This window comes from Pyrus communis, chromosome 6 (genome assembly GCF_963583255.1).
Source record: "Pyrus communis chromosome 6, drPyrComm1.1, whole genome shotgun sequence".
In the NCBI taxonomy this organism is placed as follows: Eukaryota; Viridiplantae; Streptophyta; class Magnoliopsida; order Rosales; family Rosaceae; genus Pyrus; species Pyrus communis.
Window position 1 is genome coordinate 22643792 of NC_084808.1, and position 25546 is coordinate 22669337.

Below are 25546 nucleotides of genomic sequence, written 5' to 3' on the forward strand. Positions count from 1 at the left end.
TTTTGCTTGAAATTTGATTAGAGGCTAATCAAATTGATTAAGGGCTAATCAAAATTGATTACCGGGTGGAACGAAACGGACTTGATGGAGAAAAATGCAGCGGCGCCTGAAAAGTCCGTCAGTTTTCCAAGACATTCCAGCAAGAAGAATCTCTTTTTGAGTCCCGCCACCCCGAGACAGCGATACGAGACCATCGATGAGGAGGCCCCACCAGAATCCGACGCCCAGAATCGTCCCAATGACCTCAACAATTCCTCCAATCCTACGCCCGAACTGACCTTTCAGGAAATTCTGGACGACGTCGACCGCTTCCTGGAAACCTTTTCCGAATCTAAAGAAACATGGACTCCGCCGGAGGTGGTCCCCACGTCAGTGGAGTCGCTATCCAAAGCGGTCGACTCCATGATAACAAAATACGGCAGAGGCCTGGCCCGGTTTGGTGAGAACGAGGAGGACGACGAGCCGTTTGTTGAATCCGTGACGCGCGTTTCCAAAGTGGCGACGGTGTTGGAGCAATTCCCTTCCAATTCCACGACCGCCATGGCGTTGAATCGGACCGGCACCGTCTTGCAACGTGCCATGGCCTTATTGGACGAGGAGTTCCGTAACCTTCTCATCTTCGATCAGCACGAGCCGAGCACTGCCAAGTCGGATAATAACCAGGACCACAGCTTTTCGAGTCGGATCACCTCCAAGCTCTCCTCCTTCAACAGCTACAGCAGCAGCTCCGCTCACGATTCGTGTCGGTCCATTCAAACACAACCACCCGAATCCGAACCTGACAAATTAGACGAGTTTCCTTCGCTTTCGGAGGAGAGCATCACCACCATGAACAAAATCGCCTCCACCATGATCGTCGCTGGCTACGAGAACGAGTGCTGCTTGGTCTACAGCATCTTGCGGCGGAACGCGTTCAAATCGGCGCTCAACAATCTCGGATACGAGAACATTTCCATCGACGAGGTCCAGAGAATGCAGTGGGAGTCCCTGGAAGGGGAGATCGCCACGTGGATCGGTGTCGTTAAACTCTGCTCCTCAGTCCTCTTGTCTGGCGAGCGGAAGCTCTGCGACGCCGTGTTCGCCAGCCACAAGTCGTTGTCCGAGTCCCTGTTCTGCAACCTCATCCGCGCCGTCGCGATCCAGCTCTTCAACTTCGCCGACGCCGTGGTCTTGACGAAGCGGTCACCGGAGAAGCTGTTCAAGATGCTTGACATGTACGAGACGCTTCGGGACCTGGTCCCGGCTATCCGGAACTCGTACCCAGAGGAGATCGGAAAAGAGTTGGTGACGGAGGCCGAGGCAGCGAGGAACCGCCTCGGCGAGGCCGCCGTCAGCATCTTCTGCGATCTCGAAAACTCCATCAAAAGCGACAATGGAAAAACCCCGGTCCCCAGTGGCGCAGTGCACCCCTTGACGCGCTACGTCATGAATTATCTAAAATACGCCTGCGAGTACAAGGACTCGTTGGAGCAAGTGTTCGTGGAGTACGAAAAAGAGCACGGCACGCCCGGAACGACGTCGTCGCCGTTCCAAATGCAGTTACAGACCGTTATGGACATGTTGGACGCCAACCTGGACATGAAGTCCAAACTGTACCGGGACCCCTCATTGCGGTACATCTTCTTGATGAACAACGGGCGTTACATTATGCAGAAAGTGAAGGGGTCCACGGAGATCCACCATTTGATGGGTGACACGTGGTGCAGGAAGCGGTCGACGGACTTGAGGGGATACCATAAGAACTATCAGCGGGAGACATGGGGTAGGGTTTTGCATTGTCTCAACCACGAGGGTTTGCAGGTGAAAGGGAAGGTGTCGAAGACGGTGATCAAGGAGCGGTTTAAGTGCTTCAACGCGTTGTTCGACGAGATACACAAGACGCAGAGCACGTGGGTGGTGAGCGACGAGCAGCTTCAGTCGGAGCTTAGGGTTTCAGTGTCATCGGTGATGATTCCGGCCTACCGGTCGTTTTGGAGTAGGTTCAAGCAGTACTTGGAGGGAGGGAGGCAGTTGGAGAAGTATATAAAGTACCAACCGGAGGATATTGAGAATTTGATTGATGATTTGTTTGATGGGAACCCTACTTCTATGTTAAAGAGGAGGACATAATGAATAATATGTATTTGATGGAGCTACGTGATAATTCATGCATGGTGGGAAATATTTCAATTGCTCGATTCTGATGACAAAGATCAAATATTTTTCTGTTGTTTTTGTATTCTTCTCTTCAGTTTTGCAGATGAACTATATGTCTTGTAAACTATATTTTGGATTTATTTGATTATGATCGTAGAAAATCTTTTAACAGAAGGTTAATCTGTTTTGTGTGTGTATATATAATATTATATAGTTTTAACCAAACACTTCCAATACTGTTTACTTTTAACGAAAAATCACATTTTTACTTTTATACTAAAGCACCACAATGTTGTTCATTTTTTCTAACAAACAATATTAAACGATATTATTTATATTAAGGGGGATGTGAGTTTAGCCTCACAATGAACTAGCACTAATATGGTTCAAATTCGTTTTTAAAGAGAATCAAACCTAAGACCTCTCACTTACAAGTGAAAAGGAATACTACTAAACCGTAGTACTAAGTAGCCACAATGTTGTTCATTTTGGTTCCTTTTAAATTGTAATATGTCAATCTGTCTATTGCCTAATATGAATGACCGACTAAACAATGTTCAAACTCTTTTTCTCTTTTTTTTCTTTTTTTTTTATTTTAATAAATTGACATTCGAAAGGCATCCAATTATGTAATTTATACGAATGAAATACATTAATCGTAAGCGGATCGATGGTCAATTAATGTGCTGATACAAGGATGGTAAAAAAAAAATGTGTGCTTGCTCATTGTATCATGTCCTATACTTTTCATTAGGGTTTTTATCAAAATAGTCCCTGAGATTGATCAAACTCATCATTTTGGTCTCTCACTTTCAAAATCAATCAATGTCGTCCCTGACATTCACTACCGCACATCAATTTGGTCCTTCCGTTAAGATTCCATCAACTATTCTATTAGTTTGTATGTGGAACCCACAAATCCAATGAAATGGTGACAAGTGGATTATACAAAATAAGGGTTTTTATTGCAAATAGTTCCTGACATTGATCCAACTCCTCATTTTGGTCCCTGAGTTTCAAAAATCGATAAATTTGGTCCCTAACTTTCAATACCGCACATCAATTTAATCATTCCGTTAAAGTTTCGTCAATATTTTTTGTCCCACTAGTCCAATCATATGGCATCACATGGATTAACTATAAGAAACTTTTTTTTTTTTTTTTAAAGATTTAAAACTAAGAGTAAAATAAGAAACTAAAAACCAAAACTAAAATAAATAAAAAAGTCATCGTCGTCTTCATCAGGGTATGCTCAAAAGGAAAAGGAAGGCACCATGACACCACTAAAGTACTTGGCCTCCTGAACTCACTCTTCATTCTTTTTAGTGGGTTATAATCCTAAATCCTATCAAATTTGAATTGAATTTGGATTTGATTTTATCGAATTTAGATTGAATTTTTTTTCCAATTGGGGTTGTTGGATGCGAGAAAAATGTCAACGTGAAATACTCTTCTTTTGGTTCACTCTTAAGAAAAATAATTTCTTATAGTTAATCCACGTTGAGCCATATAATTGGATTAGTGGGACCACATTAACAAAGGGAATAAATTGATGCGCGGTAGTGAAAGTCAAGGACCAAATTTATCGATTTTTGAAACTTAGGGACCAAAATGAGGAGTTGGATCAATGTCAGTGACCATTTGCGATAAAAACCCTTATGTAATCCACGTGTCACCATTTGATTGGATTTGTGAGTCTCGCATACAAACTAACAGAATAGTTGATGGAATCTTAATGGAAGGACCAAATTGATGTAAGGTAATGAATGTCATGGACGACATTGATTGATTTTGAAAGTGAAGGACCAAAATGATGAGTTTGGTCAATCTCAGAGACCATTTGTGATAAAAACTCTTTTAATTATTGTAATTCAAACTACCTTAATATTTTGATTACAAAGAAAGTAAAGGGTTGTTTGGTACCATAATTGAATCTAATTTTTTATTTTTAAAACTAATGAGTATTAAGTAATTTAGCTACCTTCACTGTTTTTCAGTGAAATTTAGAATTAGTCCTTGAACAAAAAAATCAGTTAATTTTTGGTCATGAAATACCATTTCAAGAAGGATACTAAACATGCTTTCAGTTATTCACAACAAATTTGAAGCCTGTTCCCTAGATTTATTGTTAGTATACGTGTTTTCATGAATTAACAAAAATATGAATAATCTCTTGAAGTTACTGAGGTTGAGGAGTGACTGAACTTTAAAATGTAATACTTATACGTGCGTAGTATATACGCGTATACATATAATATTGAATTTGTAATTATACAAAGTTTTGAGTTTTGGACTACTAGAAAATATAATTTTGCCGACAAATTATAAACCGACAAAGCAAAATTTTGTCGGCACAAGAGTCCTTTCTCGACGAAAATTTTAATTTGTTGGCTAAATACTCACGATAGAATCAATTTATAACACCAATCTTAGCCGAGAAAATTGGAACGTTAGCCGACGATCATTTTGTAGGCGTAAATTTGATGCCCTGACAAATTTTGTTTTGACGGGTAAACTTTGGCGGGAACTTTTCCCGTTATATTGAAATATTAGCCGATGATGTGAGGCAACAAAGTATTTCATCGGCAAATTGATTAAAGAGGCAATAAAGTATGTCATCGGCAAGGTAATAATAACTCTACGTGAGAGGTTTTCACCAGTGCACCTTTCCATTTTTTTCCGGGGAACGCAATCAAAGCTCTTGGCGACTATTTATGCTCTCATTCTGTCTTTCTTGTTTCTCTATACGGACGGGAGCATATATAGATAAAGAGATATCTAGCATTTCATATTTCTGGATTGTAGTTTTATGCCATCAATAATCTATATTGACAATTTGATTTCATAATATGTGAGTGTTTGGAAAAATAAAAAATTCCTTATAGTATTAGTCTTGCAACTTAACCCAATCTCTTTATGTTCGCTTCCATATACATTCCATGCAAACTAACTAATATTCTCATGCGAAAAGTATGTTGTAAAACTGTAAATCTAGATCAAGTAGTGAAAAAGTTCTTCTTATCAATTCTGACTCCAAACTACTTTCTAGCAACAGATAACTTGGTTTAGGTTATGATCAATTATTAGTCAATTAGTCAATTACAATTGTAAATTTGAATATGGTTGTATGTAATCATCCATTATAAAAACATAACATATAATTATAAGAACAAACTTATAAATTTGCCAAGGCAATCCAAACCTACATCCCCCAATTGCATGATCTCCCTCCCATTTCTTCCTAATCCTATTTTGCCGCCACATGATCTCCCTCCCATAATCGGTTCACATCCCCCAATTGTCGGTTCACATCATGATCTCCCTCCCAGTTGCATGCTAATCCTATTTTGTCGCCTCATGATCTCCCTCCCAATTGCATGCTAATCCCGACTTCCCTCCCATATTATTCTCTCGCGCCATCCGATTTCAGTTTGATAAGGATTCTTATTTATGAAAAAACTTAGCGGGGTCTTTACCGCTCAAAAATAATTTTAACGATTTCTATCGTAGGTTTATATATTAGATGATTTTCATGGATTTGAATGGTTTAGATTATGAAATTCGTGCGCCTAATAAACAAACATCCATACACTACTAGTCTATTACAAAATATTAAATGTGCAAAGATATAATAGATTCACTAACAATTAAGAGTTTATTCATACTTTCATTAAGTATAACATAAGATTTTGTGGTATCCACTAGTGTAAATATTTTAAATTGAAGATCGAGTTCATTCATTGCACTCGTATAGGGTCAATGAGTGTAGCTGTAAAAAATCATCAAAATCGGAGTTAAAATAACCGTTAAATCGTGATTTTTCATTGATAACCGTCGAAAAATTTTGCCCCATTACTTGATCTCTGAATGTTTGTTTTTTGCAATTTTTGGCGTATGTGATCTCGAAGTATATACAAACATGTTTGACGGTTGGATCGTTGAAACTAGTTTCGTAGAATGCATATCCCATCAAAATAATAGATTCACTAACACTAAAGAGTTTATTCATACTTTCATTAAGTATAACATACGATTTGTGGTATTCACTAGTGTAAATATTTTAAATCGAAGATCGAGTTCATTCATTGTACTCGTATAGGGTCAAGGAGCGTAGCTGTAAAAAATCATCAAAATCGGAGTTAAAATAACCGTTAAATCGTGATTTTTCATTGATAACCGTCGAAAAGTTTTGTCCCATTACTTGATCGCTGAATGTTTGTTTTTTGCAATTTTTGGCATATGAGATCTCGAAGTATATACAAACATGTTTAATGGTTGGATCATTGAAACTAGTTTCGTAGAATGCATATCCCATCAAAATAATAGATTCACTAACACTTAAGAGTTTATTCATACTTTCATTAAGTATAACATAAGATTTTGTGGTATCCACTAGTGTAAATATTTTAAATTGAAGATCGAGTTCATTCATTGTACTCGTATAGGGTCAAGGAGCGTAGCTGTAAAAAATCATCAAAATCGGAGTTAAAATAACCGTTAAATCGTGATTTTTCATTGATAACCGTCGAAAAATTTTGCCCTATTACTTGATCTCTGAATATTTGTTTTTTGCAATTTTTGGCGTATGTGATCTCGAAGTATATACAAACATGTTTGACGGTTGGATCGTTGAAACTAGTTTCGTAGAATGCGTATCCCATCAAAATAATAGATTCACTAACACTGAAGAGTTTATTCATACTTTCATTAAGTATAATATAAGATTTTGTGGTATCCACTAGTGTAAATATTTTAAATTGAAGATCGAGTTCATTCATTGTACTCGTATAGGGTCAAGGAGCGTAGCTGTAAAAAATCATCAAAATCGGAGTTAAAATAACCATTAAATCGTGATTTTTCATTGATAACCGTCGAAAAATTTTGCCCTATTACTTGATCTCTGAATGTTTGTTTTTTGCAATTTTTGGCGTATGTGATCTCGAAGTATATACAAACATGTTTGACGGTTGGATCGTTGAAACTAGTTTTGTAGAATGTGTATCCCATCAAAATAATAGATTCACTAACACTGAAGAGTTTATTCATACTTTCATTAAGTATAACATACGATTGTGGTATTCACTAGTGTAAATATTTTAAATCGAAGATCGAGTTCATTCATTGTACTCGTATAGGGTCAAGGAGCGTAGCTGTAAAAAATCATCAAAATCGGAGTTAAAATAACCGTTAAATCGTGATTTTTCATTGATAACCGTCGAAAAGTTTTGTCCCATTACTTGATCTCTGAATGTTTGTTTTTTGCAATTTTTGGCATATGTGATCTCGAAGTATATACAAACATGTTTGACGGTTGGATCGTTGAAACTAGTTTCGTAGAATGCGTATCCCATCAAAATAATAGATTCACTAACACTAAAGAGTTTATTCATACTTTCATTAAGTATAACATACGATTTGTGGTATTCACTAGTGTAAATATTTTAAATCGAAGATCGAGTTCATTCATTGTACTCGTATAGGGTCAAGGAGCGTAGCTGTAAAAAATCATCAAAATCGGAGTTAAAATAACCGTTAAATCGTGATTTTTCATTGATAACCGTCGAAAAGTTTTGTCCCATTATTTGATCGCTGAATGGTTTTTTTTTTTTTTTTTTTTTTTTTCGATTTTTTGGTGATGCGATCTCGATGGATATACAAACAAGTTTGACGGCTGGATCATTCAAATTAGTTTCGTAGAATTTGTATCCTATCAAGTTCAATGGTGTGTGTGTATATATATATATATTTATTATGTAGATTTAAATTTATTTATTTTGTACGTATAACACTTACGAAATTTAATGGTATGTATGATATGAATGATTTGTAAAGATAATTGTTAGGGTCAAGGCACATAACTACTAAAGATTATACATAACAAAAAAAAAATTGAATAAGAACCGTCTATTAAAATTAGAAATCAGTACAAGACAAAATTTAATTGCATGAATTGCTAGCCAGTGCTATTTGAATGCAGCATGTCACTCACAATTCTAAACTTTAAGAAAACAGTATTTAACAAATTAAAAGGAGGCGCGGAGTTGAAAAAAAAAAATTAAGAATTTAGTCCTTGAAGCAGTTAACTCTCTCCGTCCCACCCTTCTCCCTCTTCCTCTCCCGCTCCACCTTCATCTCCTTCTCCACCTCCATCTCCGTCGCTGCAAATAGACAGACCGACAGCATCCTTCCGGTGGAAATCGAAACCATCGTCAAAGTCAAAGCCTAAAAAGGTTTTTCCCTCCTAATTGTTATCTTCAATTTACGTTTCTGATGGATAAACCCATCAGTTTTCTGTGTAATTCTCTTAGGGTTTTCAATTTTCTTTTTCGATTCTTTTGCAAGTATATTGTGGGTTCTTCCCCTTCTAATTCTCATCTGCAATTGTTTTACCTTCCATTCAATTTTTTTAGTGGGTTCTTTTGCGAGTGTATTGTGGGTTCTTTTGCGAGTATATATTGTGGGTTCTTCCCCTTCTAATTCTCATCTGCAATTGTTTTACCTTCCATTCAATTTTTTTACTGGGTTCTTTTGCGAGTATATTGTGGGTTCTTCCCCTTCTAATTCTCTCTAAATTTGTTCAATTTTCCTATACAGAGGGCGGTTACAAGGCTGGGCTTATATACTGAAGAATCTGATTATATTCTAGGCTAGCTGCTTTCTTTGGTAAGGTATGTTGTTACACCGTCACCCTCAGCCTATCTTATTCATTGTTTGATTGCTGGTCCTAATGAATGTTGCATGTAAAATTAAATTTGTAAACAGGGAGTAGATACTTTATATGCCATGGACAGGGAATGGATACGAAATCCGAATCGATTTGTATAATATTGGTAAAAACAATGTCCCTTGACTTTAATTCCAGATTTCCAATGTAATTATTCGATATTGTGGTTTAGGTTTGACATATTTGTTTTTCCTTTCTATAACACTTGCAGGTTGTCTATGGCTAAGTGGAATTCTGAGCTAGATAGCTTACAACTGATATCAGCACGGCATGGAGACCAGTGTGAGGATCATTCATGCCAGGTAATTTTGATATTTGAGGATTAACTTGATTAGTAGATGTCTATATCTTCTTGTTTACACTGATAAAGATTATAAACAGTGATGAATTAGGGTGCTTTAGTATCGTTTATTTATGTTTCCAGGTGCATATGCTTATGTTCTAGAGTTATAACCTACTTAGCTAGGTTGGTAGTGTTATGTTTATATACATTATAGACCTTTCAAGGATTTATATCATCTACTTATCATGTTGCCTTGTTTACAGAGTGTGAGAATCATGTTGCCTTGCTGTTATGTTTATCTTGTTGTTTACAGTGATGAATTACGTATAAGTAGTTGATGCTAACTTGATTATTACCTGGTATCTATTAAACATGTAATTTTTCTAGGTTGTGATGCTGCATGGTGTTGGTAAGTTAACTTGATTAGTAGATATCTTTATCTTGCTGTTTACACATTTATGGTTTCATAAGTTATTTGTTTAGAAATACCACTCTAGTGTGGCCTTGCATTTCCTTAGTGTCAATGATATTTAGCACCCTTAAAGTTTGCTAATCAAGTTTTTTTAATTTGTTTTTCTTCTACAGTTGTTTGATACTGGAATGTTTCATGATGATCCTAATCGTTTCCCATTTTCATGATGCTGAATATCAACGTGATGAGGACTATAGTGAGAATGGTGATACTTAAGGATATTTTATCTATATTATAGTAATGTCGAAATGGAAATATAGATTTTTTTGTATTTTGTAACTAAACCGAATTGTGAACCTTACATTATTTTAAATTACATGAATTTTGTGTTGTTCATACATTAATTCTTCATTCACGCCCCTTCTCGATCTCTTAAGCTTGCTTGTTTGTGATGGTTAAAAATATTATTAAAAACAAATGTGAATAAAAATTAGAAAATATTGGACTTGACATGTTTTGTCGGCACAAAAACAATTAGCCGACAAATGTTTTTGTTCACAAAAGATTCAACCAACTAATTATTTTGTCTACACAAGTAATTTGAACCAACTAATTACTTAGCCGACAAAATGTTTTGTCGCGACAAGATCACTAAGCCGACAAATAACTTCATCGTGAAAAAACAACCTATGTTGACAAAATATTTTGTCGCAATGTTGGTTTGGTGACGGGCACAGTTTGACGGCTGAGATTTGTCGCCTTAAAAATGAGCCAACGAAATATTAAGATTCGTCGAGAAAGATCTTGCGCGACATGCTTTTAGCGACAAAATTACCGACAAAATTTTTTGTTGGAAAAGGCTCTTTGCCAACGAATTTTGACTTTTGCCGACAAACTAATTTTGTCGGCAAAGTGGAAATTTCTAGTAGTCTCCTCGACTTAACTGCGGCTCAACGGCTGGACTAACCAGATTCTGTTGTTAAAACCAGTCCAGTTTCAACACCTGAGAGAAGAGAGAATCACAGAGATGGTACTTGTCCTGAAAAAGCAAGAAACAAAAGTATGTCTGTGGTCGGACCTATACACCGAACCCTCAACTAAATCAAACCCAGATGTGCATAAATGGAGAAACGATCCCCCAGATCCTGCTGCGGCATGCGAACTGTGCCCGCCGCCCGACTTCATCTGTATTGCAGACCACGCCTTCCTTTTTCTTCTTTCTCTATAATCGTTCCAACATCCAAGTCAACCGTTTGTTTACTTTGTCATTGCTTTTGCTCCTACACGCTACTAAATTCCAGACTTTTTTGTTGTTGTTTCTGTTGTTTTTATACATATATCTTATATATTTGAATCCCAGATCAACCCAAATCTAATTTTTCCGTGTATATATAATCGACCAAATAAAAGATGAAAAGATAGATATATAAGACAAACGTTACATGTGCACTACTAATTTAGATAAGGGGTAATGTGTATAATTAAGCTAGGTGAAAACTATATAACATGAAGGACATATGGTCCAACCCATACTCAGGAGAAAATCTAATTTGTCGGGTGGGGTATATATGTCTATGACATTCTTAGATAAGAGATGTAGACATCAGGAGATATACTTTGATTGTAGGAGAAAATTTATTTGTCGCCAATTGTATTTAATTATATGTGTGGGAGTAGAGTATGCAAAATTGAGCAATGAATCTTAGAAGAATTTAATTTTGAACGGCATGACTTTTTATATTTTTAGGCCAGTATTTGAGTTGTCTCCCCTTGTCTTTCAGTTGGCACACTCCAAACAAATAGGTCTCGTCTCTTTCATGTTCTCATCTCACAATCAGTCCTGTGGCAAAAGAAATATAAATATATATAATTGTACACAATTGGTACTATATATATGCATAAGAACTATAGAAACTAAAAGATAACCCTATTGTAAGAGAAAATTTGCCTATCACTTATTATATCATGTGTCTTTGTTTAATTCATTGCTAATTGCGTAATTGAAAAATAGACACATAGTTGTATACGATCATTAAAACTTAGCAATTTGCCTAATTAATTATATATATAGGACAACTGCTCAACAAACATATCAAGTGGACATACTAATGTTAGTGGTAGAAATTAATAGTCAATTACAATACATACACACTACTCTCAAAAACTAGCGCACGAGGGTTTTAGTGTTTGGGGTTGCATGCGTTAGCAGAACCTCATGAACACTAAAGTAAACTAAATTAGGCTTATTTATAATGGTAATTAACTTTGAAAAAGCAAAAAAGTAGTAAATTAAGCAGGAAGTCACAGCTCCACAGAGACATCAAAAACATGAAAATAATTCAAACACTAGCATGCATGCAGGGCATGCTGCTAGATGTCGCAGTTCTACTTTTTCATGGGATGGGAGTTGTTTGGGGGTCAAATTGCAGAACCCAAGAAAGAAGAACCGTTGATCATCACGATCACGTTCTTTGTTCTCTTCAAGCTTTGGGCAATGGCCATGCCAATACCGTATCTGTTGAGAGAATCCAAAATCCAAAAACACCAGAATAATTAAAGGAAAAAAAGAAGAGAGACATGCGCGTAAGGGTCACGTCAGGATTGCAAAAAGAAGTTTTGGTCTTATATAATAGCGCTCTCGACAAGGAGGACCAGCGCAGCCGTCTAATCCTTCTGCCTCTCCTTTTATTAAAGCCTGCTTCAATTCCAACATAATCTGAATAAAGCCCTTAATTTAAGCTTAAAATAGAGCTGACACACTACCCCTCCCTACTCCCGACCGTAGATAAAAATACCCCACTCACCGCCTTCCACCTCCTGACACCGCCGCTTCCGCCAGTGACCGCCACAAAATACGAGTATGTATTTTGTCCACGTACGTCTACGCTCCTCTCCCCTCGTTGTACATTGTAGTACAGACAACAATCCTTTTAAAGCAAAAACCACGACACCCTCTTCGCACGCCCTGCGACAGCAAACAGACAAAAAAACTCGATATAACCCACTTAACCCCTCCCAACCCTTCATTATTACAATTTTACCGCTCCCAAACATGACTATAAAATCCGCACCTCACTGTCCAACTTCTTTCAATTTCAGTTTTCAAACCCTAAACAACTTCTCTTATCTTCTCTCAGGTGTAACTTGTAATCTTCGACTTTTTTACTTGGTTAGTTTAGTGTTTTGTTCATCTTTGGGTCCAAATAATCAATAATTATATAAGTGGAGAGATTAGGATTATACTAGTACATTGTTAATCATGATGCAGTACCAGGCAGCTGCTGAGTCATGGGGGTACTACGTGCCGGTGAGGATGAGCATGGGGGACCCACTGGAGCGGGTGGCGAGGCTGGCGTCGAAGAGCGCGGTGGTGATATTCAGCGTGAGCAGCTGCTGCATGTGCCACGCCGTCAAGAGGCTCTTCTGCGGAATGGGGGTGAACCCGACGGTGTACGAGCTGGACCAGGACCCCAGAGGGAAGGAGATCGAGAGGGCTCTCATGAGGTTGCTCGGAACCTCGTCGGCGGTTCCGGTGGTGTTTATTGGTGGCAAGCTTATTGGCGCCATGGATAGAGTCATGGCTTCTCATATCAATGGGTCCCTGGTCCCACTTCTTAAGGAGGCTGGGGCCCTCTGGCTCTGATCGTCATCATCGAATTTATCACATGCAGGTCAAGTCAAAAAAAATGGAATAGAAAAGAGTGAGAGTGTTCATGATGATGTTCAGTTTTAACTACATTTGGATATATTTATGATAATTTCACTTTCATTTTCTACTCCAATCTCGCAGATATATATATATATATGTGTGTGTGTGTGTGTGTGTGTGTGTGTGTGTGTGTTTGTGTGTGAAAGGAGAGACCTGAAAAACTTGAAAGAGCCTATTTTTGTAACATTCTACAATTGCAGAAAACTAGAAACAAAAATTGAACAATCTTACAAGAGAAAGACACTAAAATAATAGAGAGCAAAACTCTGAATCTTTCATTCATCAAAAAACGTCTAATGACTCTAATTTGATCCATTGTGCTTTACAAATACATGAATTCAGAGATGCTTAAACCCCTACAATTATGACTCATACATGTACATTACAATGATATACTATAAAAAACCAGAATAATTCCTTTTAATATTCAGCCACTAAAATATAATTATAGCATAAAATTAATTGTTGTATTCTTCTATGTATAATTATCATTAATTCTTCGTGTTATTCACCTCTAGCTAATTAATCAGGCATAATTACAGTACTGACCAATATAAAAACTGAGCATAAACAATGGCATTGACATCACTAAGTTATTTACCGAAAGAGTTCACCATCTACTGGGGATGTAGCTCAAATGGTAGAGCGCCCGCTTTGCATGCGGGAGGTACAGGGTTCGATCCCCTGCATCTCCATTTGTGTTTTTTCATTTTTGTAAATTTCCAACTAAATGAAGAAATATTGTGTATTTACTTGGTATAATTAATTAATTGTACCCAATCCATATGTGTAAGGTAATTGTATAACTAAAGTTCCATATATGAGTTTATTATAAATGCATTTGTCTTAAACATAAACTTGTTCGCTAAAAGTTGATAATACATTGTAATTGTGTTTTTTTTGTCTTAAGGCATGGGTCTTGAGTCTTTTAACATGGGAAAAACTTCAATACAGCACTTAAGCCTTACTTGGTCTCACCTTACTCCCTCTCAGGTGCATATTCCTCTATATTTTGTTCATTCGTTCCCGTATTGGTTCCACTTTCACTCGTGTGAGAATATAACAGTTTATTGGTTAGGTGGTCGCACAAATCTAACTACATGGGGTCTCGATTTAGTATTCTCTCCAAATACTGTTGTGAAATCTTGTGATTAGTCCTTACTTCCTCAATGGTAAATCTGCAGTTCCATAAATTCAGTAAGTTCAATCCTTTTAGTTGGATACTATTGCAAATTCATTAGATGTAAGAAATCAAGAAAAATAAAACTTTCAAAAGAAGTGTTACTCCTCCAGTTTCAACTTATCTTTACTTTTGGGCTTTGGAACGACACGTCTACAGGCCCAGGCTGGCCCTGTTCTAAATTCATGACCAAAGTCGGATCAATTAAGGAGTCAATTTGGACTCAATTATATACTAGTAACTGTGTTATACATAGAATAAATTGAAGCAATGGTCCCTCAAGTAGGAATGGTCACAATTGAAGATAAGATGAGAGAAAATCAGTTAAGGTAGTTTAAACATGTGAAACGAAGACCTACAAATACTCTGATTAGAAAAGGCGAATATGAAATAGCGGCTCACAGTAAAATGGGTAGAGGAACTGAGGAAGACCTAAGAAAACTTGGAAAGAGACTCTAAGAAAAGATATGGAATGCTTGAAGCTAATGGAAGACTTGGCCAAATCGAGAGCAATGATGTTCTAAAATTCATACTAATGCTACTACACAACTCTTCATATATATAAGAATAAATTGTAGAAATGATCCCTCTACTTTAATCAAATTAGAGCAATGGTCCCTCAACTAAAAATTCATTACCATTGGTCTCTCAACTCATTAAAATGTGTAGCTATAATAATTTTCGTCAACTTCGTTAGAATTTTGTTAAAATAAGTTATATTGGAAGGATCATTACTATAATTGGGGTTCATCAACTCATCAAAACGTATAGCTATGGTCTTTTCATGAAATTCGTCAGAATTTTGTCAAAATGAGTTATGTTGGAAGGATCATTGTTACAATTGGATTAAAGTTGAGGGATCATTTCTCCAGTTGGATTAAAGTTGAAAGACCAATGGATCCTTAGTTGAGGAACTATAGCTGCACATTTTGATGAGTTGAGGACCATTACTCTAATTGAGTTAAAGTTAAAAAATCATTTCTACAATTACTCTTATATATATGAAAAGTTGTGCAGTAATATTAGTAGGAATTTTAGAACATCATTGCTATCGGTTTTGGACCAAATCTTCCGTTAGCTTCAAGCATTCCATATCTTTTCTTAAAGTCCCTTTCCAAGTTTTCTTAGTTTTTCCTCAGTTCCTCTACCCATTTTATCGTGAGCTGCTATTTCATGTTCACCTTTTCTAATCGGAGTACCTATAGGTCTTCATTTCACATGTTTAAATCACCTTAATTAATTTTCTCTCATCTTATCTTCGATTGCGGCCACTTCTACTTGATTTCGGATATCCTCATTGTTAATCACGTCCTTTCTCATAATCTTCAAACAGAAATTTCCTTCAAATTGTTAATCATCTAGTGGTCTTCAAGCAATGTGGGGGAGGAGTCCAACAGAAAATGACCCCCAAGCCCCACATGCAAAATGTCAAAAATAAAAAGGAAGAAAAGCCCCATATCCAGTTACAACTTGTTCCATCCAGAAATCATAACAGAAATTAAATCCCCACCATCCCATGTCTAGTTACAACCGAGGTAAACTTACAAGCAACAAGAATTGTCAGTATTTCAAAACTAATTACACAATGTTATAAGTGCAGCTGTACACGTTAAAACATGCAGTAAAACTTGATGTGTTCAGAATACCATCACTTTAGCATTTGGATGTAATTTCTCTGATCTACCCCTCTTACCTGACAATCATGCCAAAAAGGGTTCTTCACATGTCTTTGTTTTGTTCTGAATATATAAAGCATTTCATGTCTCTGGTTACAGTTGGTCCTAACACCAAATACTCACGGGCTCCATTAAACATAGAGAGCTTGAATCTCCAGCTATATAACACAGACTAGCTAGCAAATAGTCTATAAGCTTTGTTATATGCTGCTTAATTTAAATCAGTAGAAGCTTCTTCCATGGATCCCATCATTTCGTTTGTTCTTCTTCTTGCATCTCTTGCCATCCACCCACCTGCTCTGGCCGCTCGATCCACACCCCCAACCGCTCGGATCACCGTTGTGGGAGCAGTTTACTGTGATACCTGTTTAAGCAACAGTTTCTCGAGGAGCAGCTACTTTCTCCCAGGTAAATAATCTCCAAAGTGCAGTATGGTTTCATTTAGAATCCATAAATAAGCACTTATGCTCATAAGCACTTATGTTAAAAGCACAACAAAATGTTTACTAATGGTACGTTTTGGAATGCGCTGCAAAATAAATTGTATGAAATTTCAAAAATTACCTTTCAAGATGTTATCAAAAAGTATGGGAGAGATTTGTAGTGTTTGAGTGGTTCAATGATTACATTCTCGTATTGCATTTTTAACAATTTAGTCTAAAATTCATTGATACTTTAAAAGTTGTTCGTTCAAACATAACACAAAAGTTTAAGTACTTTCTAACTTCTAAGTTTTTCTGTCGAACGTCGTTAAAAGCGCAACTTTTAGTTTTTTTGATGATTTTTTAGTCATTCTATTAGTTTTGTTAACTGAGCAGGTGTGGACGTCCTCATAAAATGCAAATTCAGAGCAAAATCCCGCAAAACAGCATCACAGATGAACTTCCAGGTCAACAAAACCACAGACAAGTACGGAGTCTACAAACTGGAAATCCCCTCTGTCGATGGAGTCAACTGCATCAGTGGCTTTGCCATGAAGTCAATGTGCCAGGCAACCTTGATAGGCAGCTCCTCCTCCGCCTGCAATGTCCCCGCCTTAACAACCACCGCAGACGAAATCTCAGTCAAATCGAAACAAGACAATCTCTGCATCTACAGCATGAACGCCTTGAGTTTCCGACCACGTAAGAAAAATCTCACGCTCTGCGGAAACAGGAAGGTGGAGGGTGGATTGGCAACTTCCTTCAATTCCTCCAAGTTCTTCCTCCCTTACTTCCCACCATACAGGTTCTTCCCATGGCCTCAGCCGCCGCCATTTTCTTCCCTGCCCTTTCCTCCTCTGCCTCCATTGCCATTTTTGCCGCCATTCCCGTTCCCGTTCCAGGGCCCGCCATCTTTGCCTTTCCCATTCCCGCAGTTCCCTCCGGCACCAAATCCTTTTGCCCCAAATGCTCCGCCGGCGTTTAATTTGGGGGATCCGAGGACTTGGATTCCTTACATTCCTTCAGTTTTTTCTCCTCCGCCGCCGCCTGCGTTCAGCCTGGGAGATCCCAGAACCTGGATACCACATGTTCCTCCTCCGTTCCCTCAGATTACCCAACAAAACCAGAATCCATAGTTTTACGAGAATTATTATTGACATTCCAAAAATTTCATTTTTTATTTTATTTTCTATAATTAAAAAAAATTATACCCTTGTAACGAATGTAGAATAAGAATTTTGGATTGCTAATAACAATTTCGCTTCAATACCTAAAATAATTGTGTTTCATATATATGATTGTTTATCGTGGTCAGAAAAGCTTATTTGTGTATGTTTGCGATGGAAAACATTTGGATAAAAAATTAACACATATTCTACATCAATCCCGTCTCTGTCAGCCTGTGACTAGTGATTTGTTTAGCGTAAGGACAAAGTGGCTAAAGGTTTTTTTTTTATCAGAAATGATCTTTAAAATGGACTAAACTCCTTAAACTTAAAAATTAATTAATATTTTATTTGAAATTCGGTACTATAAATCAATGTCGTCATTTCATAAACATCCATCAAAACTTCTAACAAAAACAAAAATAATGACCAAACTGGTAAGAGATGTAATAACCGTACTCCCATTTTCACCTTTAGCATGTATTAGTTGATTCTCCTATGAATTATCAACCTAATTGCTAAGAAAATACGTAGTGCTGGAGATGAAACGAGGAATGTAGAAATAGTTCTCTGTTGATAAAAACAAGGAAACTACATAGACCAAAAGTGATTTCGAGCCAAAATGGTAACTGTACTTTTGACATAATTATTTTTGTTTTCAAATGAAGAAAGATTAGGCGAGACTATTTCTTTGACAATAGTCGCGTGCGAGGCACCTATCCTCTTCTAAAGAGGTGAGGACCATTACACCAAGAAACTACAGACTAGCTACCACCAGAAACTAAAGACAGACAATTTAAAATATATTTCTGTGCAATTATTACTTACAACAATGAACTAAACATTGGAAATTAGTAAAGCCGAAAAGAAATTCTTATGAAAATGTACATACTGACTCCCAAACCAAAAAGCGCTTCCAATCGTACTTCAACCTTGCTACTTGCTCTTCCTAATCTGCAATGTTAATGCTATCAAAATTACGCAATTACCACATTGCCTTAACATTTAGCAGACAATGTGTATACAGGTTTTTCAGGTGAACTACACAAATCCTGATATGTAATATTCAGGTCAACTACACTCTAGCCTTCCTTCTAGACCACGGAATTCATTGGTTCTGAGAATATATGTACGGCAAGATACACGTAAATCAAAGCATGGGCACTCGCGCTTTTTGTGCCTTACTCATGCTCAACTTTAGGGTTCTATAGCTTCCTTCCTTCTAGCTCTTTCACCTTCTCAAGCAACTTGCCGATCGTGTTAGAAGCATCCTGCATCCAGGGAAAAAAAGATTTCTCAGAGAATGGACAAGTGAAGATGCAGAGAGCGGCTTGTGATATATCCCCACCGTTAGGCTTTTCCTTAATCTTTCCTCTTCTTGTTCTCGCTCGGCCTTTTCTTGCACTATTATTTCTAGGAAAGCCGATTGCTCTTTCTCCAACTCTTCTATTTTTTCTTTTGCCTGCTCAAGCTGATTAAAATGAAAAATGAAAAGCACGAGCATCAAAATTTAATTGACATGATAATGTACAGTTTAAGATAACTATTTAAAGCTAGCACACTTACTTCAGTCCCAAGAGATTTGCACCTTTCACAACTGCGCTCGTTTAGCAATTTAGCCATTGCTGGACTGACAATTTCCTTCAAACTGCAAAGAGAAAGGACAACAATGAAATGGTAAGTTTTGAATAAAAAGACTATTTGCACAAGCACACAACGTAAGCGAGCTGAACTTTGCAGAACCTTTCTGTCGCTTCATGGGATTCCTTTTTCGACTTGGTTGAACATTCAGCATTGCAATCTGTAGAAACTTGTCCCACTCTGTTTGTAGCGACCGTCTGCTAACGGGAGCAAATACAAGCAATGAGCAAACTTGTGAGTGGGTAGCAAAATTTAGCGTACACAACAATCTATTAACTGTCTAATTCTCGACAGTTAACCATAAGGTCCACACTAATCTATTAACTCTTTTGTATTTGCTGCTACCACAATGTGCACAAGTGATCATATGATCTGAAGCAGAAATAAACACGAGTGAGAAGTAAAGGTAAAATAAAATGCCTTTGACTGTGAACGTGTAAGCATTTGAGGGACTCTTTCATCTGAAGCAGGATCTTGCTGAGGTTCAATACAAGAACGTGATGCCTCATAACAGCTCCCATTTTCACTTGAAACATTTACGGCTAATGATCCTTTTTCAAGTTTGTTACTGGACTTAAGTCGTCCACTACTAGAACCATGGCAATTCTGATTTACGCGACAGGATTTCCTTCTACCAGACACTGAAGGTTCTCTTTCTGGAAAATCAGTAGTACGTCTTACTGGAGCATACCCAACAGTCTGGCAATTTGCATACCTAGAAAAGATGGATCACAGTAAGTGAGATACAATCATACAAACAACCTCAAGTACTTAAGCAGCATTGAGGAAAAGAACAAACCAGTAATCCTTTTGAATTTTAACCAATTTATTCTCTAGTCTTGAAAGCACAGCTGTCCGCTCAAAGCCCTGTTTGTCGTGAGTTGGTTCAACAAAATCAGCTTCCAAAACACCTGTCACGGAGAGAGATGACAAGAGTGGGGTAACAAAATTAATCCATATCACAATTAGTCAATGCAACTCCGAGAAAAACACAATAACTAATCTGTTTGAGAAGTATTACAAAATACCTATAATGCCACGACCATGACTTGCGGCAGGATTCCACAGCCTCCAAAACGGCTGATAAAAGTTTTTTCAGGCAAAATATGAGAAGAAAACAGAATAAACTGTACAGGATTGCAAGTATTGTGCCTTATTATCAACAACAATTTAAATGAGACACTAACCTTAATCAGTCGATTTTTATGATAAACGCTGAACCCTTGGACATCAATATGATATTTTGCATCCTTTACAAAACCAAGTGTCACATTTGCAGTCATCTGTAAAAATAAGGGAATAATCAGTAATATTGTAAAATAAAATCATAAAAAGTAATGCTATTTCAAGATTAGTTATGGAGGTATTACATTTGCAACTTTTGGCGACAGTCCTTCCGGAAGTTGCAGAGGTCTGTATGTTACCTCCTTCGTTAACATCATATCATTAACTATATTATGATGTTCAACATCTTTCCCACGAAGAATAATTCTGAAGTTGTATGGAAGCCTGAGATAAAGAATTGATGCATAACTCTGGAAAAAAAAAAAAAGAATAAAGATGTTTTGGTTATGATTGCTGATGTAAGATCGTATGTGAAACTGTCTTCTTCGAGAATTACAGTTTCTGTCACAGTGAATGTTGACATTCATTGAAGTTGAATGAGTTCTTCAAACATACCCTTAATGAATGCCGATAGGTTAAGAAGTGTCTACAGTTGGGATACCGTTTTGCCATCTGAATGTTCTTCTCATCCCTATTGACTCCTCTAATTTGAATATCCTGTCATTTCATGCACAAAAGATAAGAACCCAAATCTGAAAGTGCAGCGAAGGTACCCTACAATTTACAAGACTTAAGATAAAAAACAACGATCAATTGAAAAAGAGTCAAAATCTCACATGGGGATCAGTGTCGAAATCAAGTTCCAGTTTTCCTTCATCATCCTCCCAAAGGTTGTATATTATTATACATGTACCATGCTCTTTAAAGAGATTAAACTACAGTGACAAAGGACAACAAGTGCATTAGCATATGAAGGAGCTAAGTAACAATTTGTTTTGACATAATATTAAAGACAAACAATGGTGCCCTGAAACATAGCTATGAAATGTCAATGTGGTTATCAATACAAGTAGTGACAATTGCGCAAAACATTTGGTGTTTCACTGGAAACTTGAAGAATGCATTACAATGTACATTCCTGCACTCATATCTAAAGAAGTCTATATTTTCCTTTCTCAAAAATAAGTATTATTCAGAGCAATTTTGAGCAAAAGAGGATGAGTCATCAACCCAAGCCTCAAAAAGATATAAATAATAGAAAATTTGAGACAACAATAATGGTTACAAACCAAACCTTAAGAGTAGAATATTGTGCATTAATAAGAAGCAAAAACACAGTAAGTTGGATCTCTCTCTCTCTCTCTCTCTCTCTCTCTCTCATAGTCAGATTATGCTACAAACTTGAAAAGGCAAAAGGGAAGTAGACCAAATGAGAAATGCCAAGTTCAAAAACAGAATTTGAAAAGAAAAATTAAGAATTACCTGCTGAAGAAGATCTTCTTCGCTTAAATAAGGAGACCACTGTACTATGGTTGCTAAGTTCTTATGCCAGTCATCTGGAGAACCCCGCATCATCTTGTTCCAACCTTGGCCTCTTTTCTCATAATCAACCTTACAGTAAAAATAAATCATAATTAATGGAATAATGGAGAGAAATTAATGCGAGACTGATAATTAAGATCATTTCTCCAATTTTCCCAGTGATAAGCTTCTCTTACAAAATGCATCACTAATTTATTAAAAATGGTCCTTAACTAAACTTCCTGGAAAAAATAACATCACAACTTGTGGTAACAAGCACATCATTATAAAAAATTTAAAGCTACCTTTCGTCTGAATTATTTTTATTTCATCTTTTAATAAGTCTTAAACTTTAAGACATGCATTAGTAATAACATACTGACTTGATCAGAGCAATATGGTTCAAAAATCACAATACAAGGAAAGGATTAAGTAGCGTATGGTGATAATTATGAAAGTTACAGTACAAAACTATAAACCCAAAAGCCTGGCTACAAAATCAGGGATGGTCAAAATGTTGTCATTATTTTACCACCAGAAAAGAAAAAAAAAAGAAACTCTGCTTACCATGGGAACCACAATATCTTCCTTTCCAGTACCCCTCAAAAAGGTGTAGGATAGAACTCCGATGGTCTGTGTCGGTCTAAGAGAAAAGAGTATGAGTCGGATACTTTTCAATTTGACAAAATAAAAACATGAGGCAGATGACAAAATAAAAAGTAACAAAAGACTGCCGTTTCTGCAAGTCCTTATACTACAACCATGTAAAACTTCAGACTTCTAAGACCAAATGAATCAAGTTTCCAAGCTAGGGTTTAACAGAGACAGATTAAAAACAAACCTTCTCCCATCCTCCCCCTCACAACGAGAAAACACTATTACGTCTGCTCCAAGCCTCATAGTACTAGTCTTAAACCCATTGCCATCTGAAAAAGAAAATATTATAAGAAAGAGAAAATTATTAGTGAAACAATCTTCTCTGTTATAGCAGTTATTCTCTACCCATTTACACAGGAAACTCTATAGTATAATGCTAGTAATATAGAAGCTCACATTGACCAATAGTATTTGCCAATTTGCTTTTTGCAGAATACCCAAGAGACATGCATTTTCGCATTTTTTCAGGCGTCATCCCACCACCGTCATCTGTAGTAAAAACAAGGTTAATAAAATGTAAAAATCAACTATTATCATTTGTACAAAGAGTTGAGATGTTTCAAGTCAAAGCAAAAAAAAAAAAATATAGGGAAGGGAAAAGCAATTGTGATCTTAAAAACTCAAGCTGAGCACATATGTCTTAGAACACAGATGGAACTGCGAACACCGCTTTGTGATACCTACAGCTACCCTGGTCCCTGGATACCAATATAACTAATATCGAAACAGTATATGCAAATAAAGGCCACTACTAAATCAGTCAACTAAGAACCAATTAGAAATCATAAATGGTAATGCCTGCACCCTATCGATACAAATAGTTCACCATGCGCGAGAAGAAATATGACAAAACTATGGAGAAGCATACCTTCAACCATCAACATCTCATTACCATCTTTTTTGTTTCTCACCATGTCAACACAAACATGGTTGGCCCCATTGCAGACCTACGCCAACATAAATAGTCAAGACGCACTTCCATATTCCTTAAATTTTTGAAGAAAAGAAAAGGAAACAGAAAATATATGTTCAATAACCTCATCTAAAGCATTGTCTAGGAGCTCCGCAAAAGCTGCAAACAGAAGATCACAGTCAGCCAAATTCCAGTATTGCATAACCAAATTCTTTTCACTCGGGGAAATGAAAAAACAAGTAATCCATCGTTCACAACTTCAGTGACAATGTACCTCCCAGCGCCCACTTATGGCTGGTTGCATTTGAATGGAGAAACTTGGGATGAACCCTAACATGGTCCATGCCAGCTGCAAAATCCAAAAACATCCAAAAACGATTAGCAAATTACCATCAGACTCTCCTAAAACACTCCAACAAAGACATGTAGAGCAAGATTCCAATGAAAAAAGACTTGCAGAGGAAGAAAACAAATTGTCAAACACTTGGTAAACAAAAACAAAGAGCCAGAAGCACTAACTTACCAGACGAAAACCCAGAAATGGCAATGCCTCCAATGTCACCCTCATAATCCCCTGCTTTCCAAAACTGCTTGCATCCCCTTATAACCGGGCCCACCTGGTTATTACAACCGGACCCACTCGGCAAGCACATTGTCGAGGCGGGCAAAACCAGATCCAGAGGCAACTCCTTGGACAATTCCAACGGCGGGAGAGGACGCAGAAACCCTACCGGCAACACGAACCCCCTTTCACCGTCGCGTTTCGCCTTCTTCGCCGCCGGAGCATCATCCCCTCCATCCGCCAAATCGCGATCGTCGCCGTTCAACTTGCTCGTCACGGAATCGAACAAGGAATTGGTCTCAAGGTCTTCGATGTCGGAAGAATTGACGGAACTGGCGCTACTGCTACTGCTACTATCGCTGCTTAATGGGATTGGCAGAAGGTTGGGGATTTGGTAGGGTTTCTCGGAGGGTTCTTGCTTGACGTTAACAGCGCTGGAGGCCATGGTTTGAAGGGCAATGCGGGAAATTTACAGCGACGGATTGTGGGTTTTTTTGGGTTAGGGTTTGTCTGGGGACTGGGAAAACGCGAGAAAATTTCAGAGGATTTTGAAATTGGAAGGAGAAATCGAAACGACGACGGAGAGGGAAGAAGAAGACGGACGGTTACGTCACTCTCGGAAGTTCGGGAACAAAAGTGGCGCGACTCTGTAACAGAAGCAGAGATAAAATTAGGATGGAAGTTTTGCACGTGAGAGCACGTGGATAATAACGGGCATTCACGCGGCGTGCTGCAGTTCGGAGCTAATTCCAGAATGGCAAAAAGAAAGCAAAGCAGAAAAGCACTAGGAAAACATGCTCGGAGTTGCTTTTGGAATGATTGGAAGTCTAAAATAATTGTTGGTAGTTCGAGTGAGTTGACTCGATACAAGCCAAGAAGGATGTGAAGAGTAGTCTCAAATCAGAGAAGCACAACAATTATCTATCAAATCCACTCTTAATTGCACTGATATTCGTTTTGATAATATACTCATGAATTAACAGCTTCGATATCTATATTTCAATACAAATTTTTTGTGTTTTATTGCATTGATAAATAAGTATGCATTTTCTTAAAATTAGAGCTCATTAGTCTTGTTAAGGATAAATCTAGCAAAACAAAATTTACAAACTAATGATGTGTCATCAATAAGAAACTAGCACGTTTATTAACACTTAAGCAATAACTCAATTGTTAACTTCCATCTCATTTAATTTACAAATTTTATCTACAATTTTAATCTCTTTAGCATTACCCGTCTTGTTAATACTAGTCGGGGCAATTTTGAGATTAATGAAAATTTAACCAAACACATATACTAAATTGTCGTTTAATTTTTGTTTGTACTTTTATTGAAATTGATAAATAAAAAAAAAATGAAAACTACCTTTTATTGTTTTCAAAATTTGACTTTTAGTTTTTATTTTTTTTAACTGAAAATATTACCAAAGTAGTTTTTTCATAAAATAATTAGATACTAAAAATTAAAAATAAAATATT

The 25546-nt window shown here is 37.1% G+C and overlaps 4 protein-coding genes, 1 long non-coding RNA gene and 1 other non-coding gene across 6 annotated transcripts; 5 read left to right on the forward strand and 1 right to left on the reverse strand.

Moving 5' to 3' along the window:
• The first annotated feature begins 84 nt into the window (after window positions 1-84).
• On the forward strand, window positions 85-2176 carry LOC137736516 (exocyst complex component EXO70C1-like). Its single transcript, XM_068475776.1, has one exon. The coding sequence runs from the start codon at window positions 85-87 to the stop codon at window positions 2107-2109; it is 2025 nt and encodes a 674-aa protein (XP_068331877.1). The 3' UTR covers window positions 2110-2176.
• A 5988-nt stretch (window positions 2177-8164) lies between these two features.
• Window positions 8165-9863, forward strand: LOC137736452 (uncharacterized). The gene is made up of 5 exons (XR_011068749.1): window positions 8165-8366; window positions 8731-8804; window positions 8899-8966; window positions 9072-9162; window positions 9729-9863. It is a non-coding gene; the product is annotated as an uncharacterized lncRNA (long non-coding RNA).
• Window positions 9864-12681: 2818 nt separating this feature from the next.
• Window positions 12682-13322, forward strand: LOC137738417 (glutaredoxin-C1-like). Its single transcript, XM_068478053.1, has one exon. The coding sequence runs from the start codon at window positions 12815-12817 to the stop codon at window positions 13196-13198; it is 384 nt and encodes a 127-aa protein (XP_068334154.1). The 5' UTR covers window positions 12682-12814; the 3' UTR covers window positions 13199-13322.
• Window positions 13323-13886: 564 nt separating this feature from the next.
• On the forward strand, window positions 13887-13959 carry TRNAA-UGC (transfer RNA alanine (anticodon UGC)). The gene has a single exon. It is a non-coding gene; the product is annotated as a tRNA-Ala (tRNA).
• Window positions 13960-16236: 2277 nt separating this feature from the next.
• Window positions 16237-17678, forward strand: LOC137736469 (uncharacterized). Its single transcript, XM_068475732.1, has 2 exons — window positions 16237-16528; window positions 16939-17678. Exons 1-2 carry the CDS (start codon window positions 16360-16362, stop codon window positions 17676-17678), a joined length of 909 nt encoding a protein of 302 aa, XP_068331833.1. The 5' UTR covers window positions 16237-16359.
• Window positions 17679-18523: 845 nt separating this feature from the next.
• Window positions 18524-24796, reverse strand: LOC137737696 (protein MICRORCHIDIA 7-like). The gene is made up of 19 exons (XM_068477240.1): window positions 24029-24796; window positions 23780-23854; window positions 23630-23664; window positions 23461-23539; window positions 22989-23081; window positions 22777-22861; window positions 22503-22578; window positions 21897-22025; window positions 21251-21349; window positions 21030-21131; window positions 20720-20884; window positions 20537-20632; window positions 20378-20429; window positions 20149-20260; window positions 19770-20064; window positions 19452-19546; window positions 19275-19356; window positions 19057-19179; window positions 18524-18979 (listed from the first exon to the last, which is right to left on the reverse strand). The coding sequence occupies exons 1-19, from the start codon at window positions 24510-24512 to the stop codon at window positions 18914-18916; spliced, it is 2343 nt and encodes a 780-aa protein (XP_068333341.1). The 5' UTR covers window positions 24513-24796; the 3' UTR covers window positions 18524-18913.
• Window positions 24797-25546: the final 750 nt, after the last annotated feature.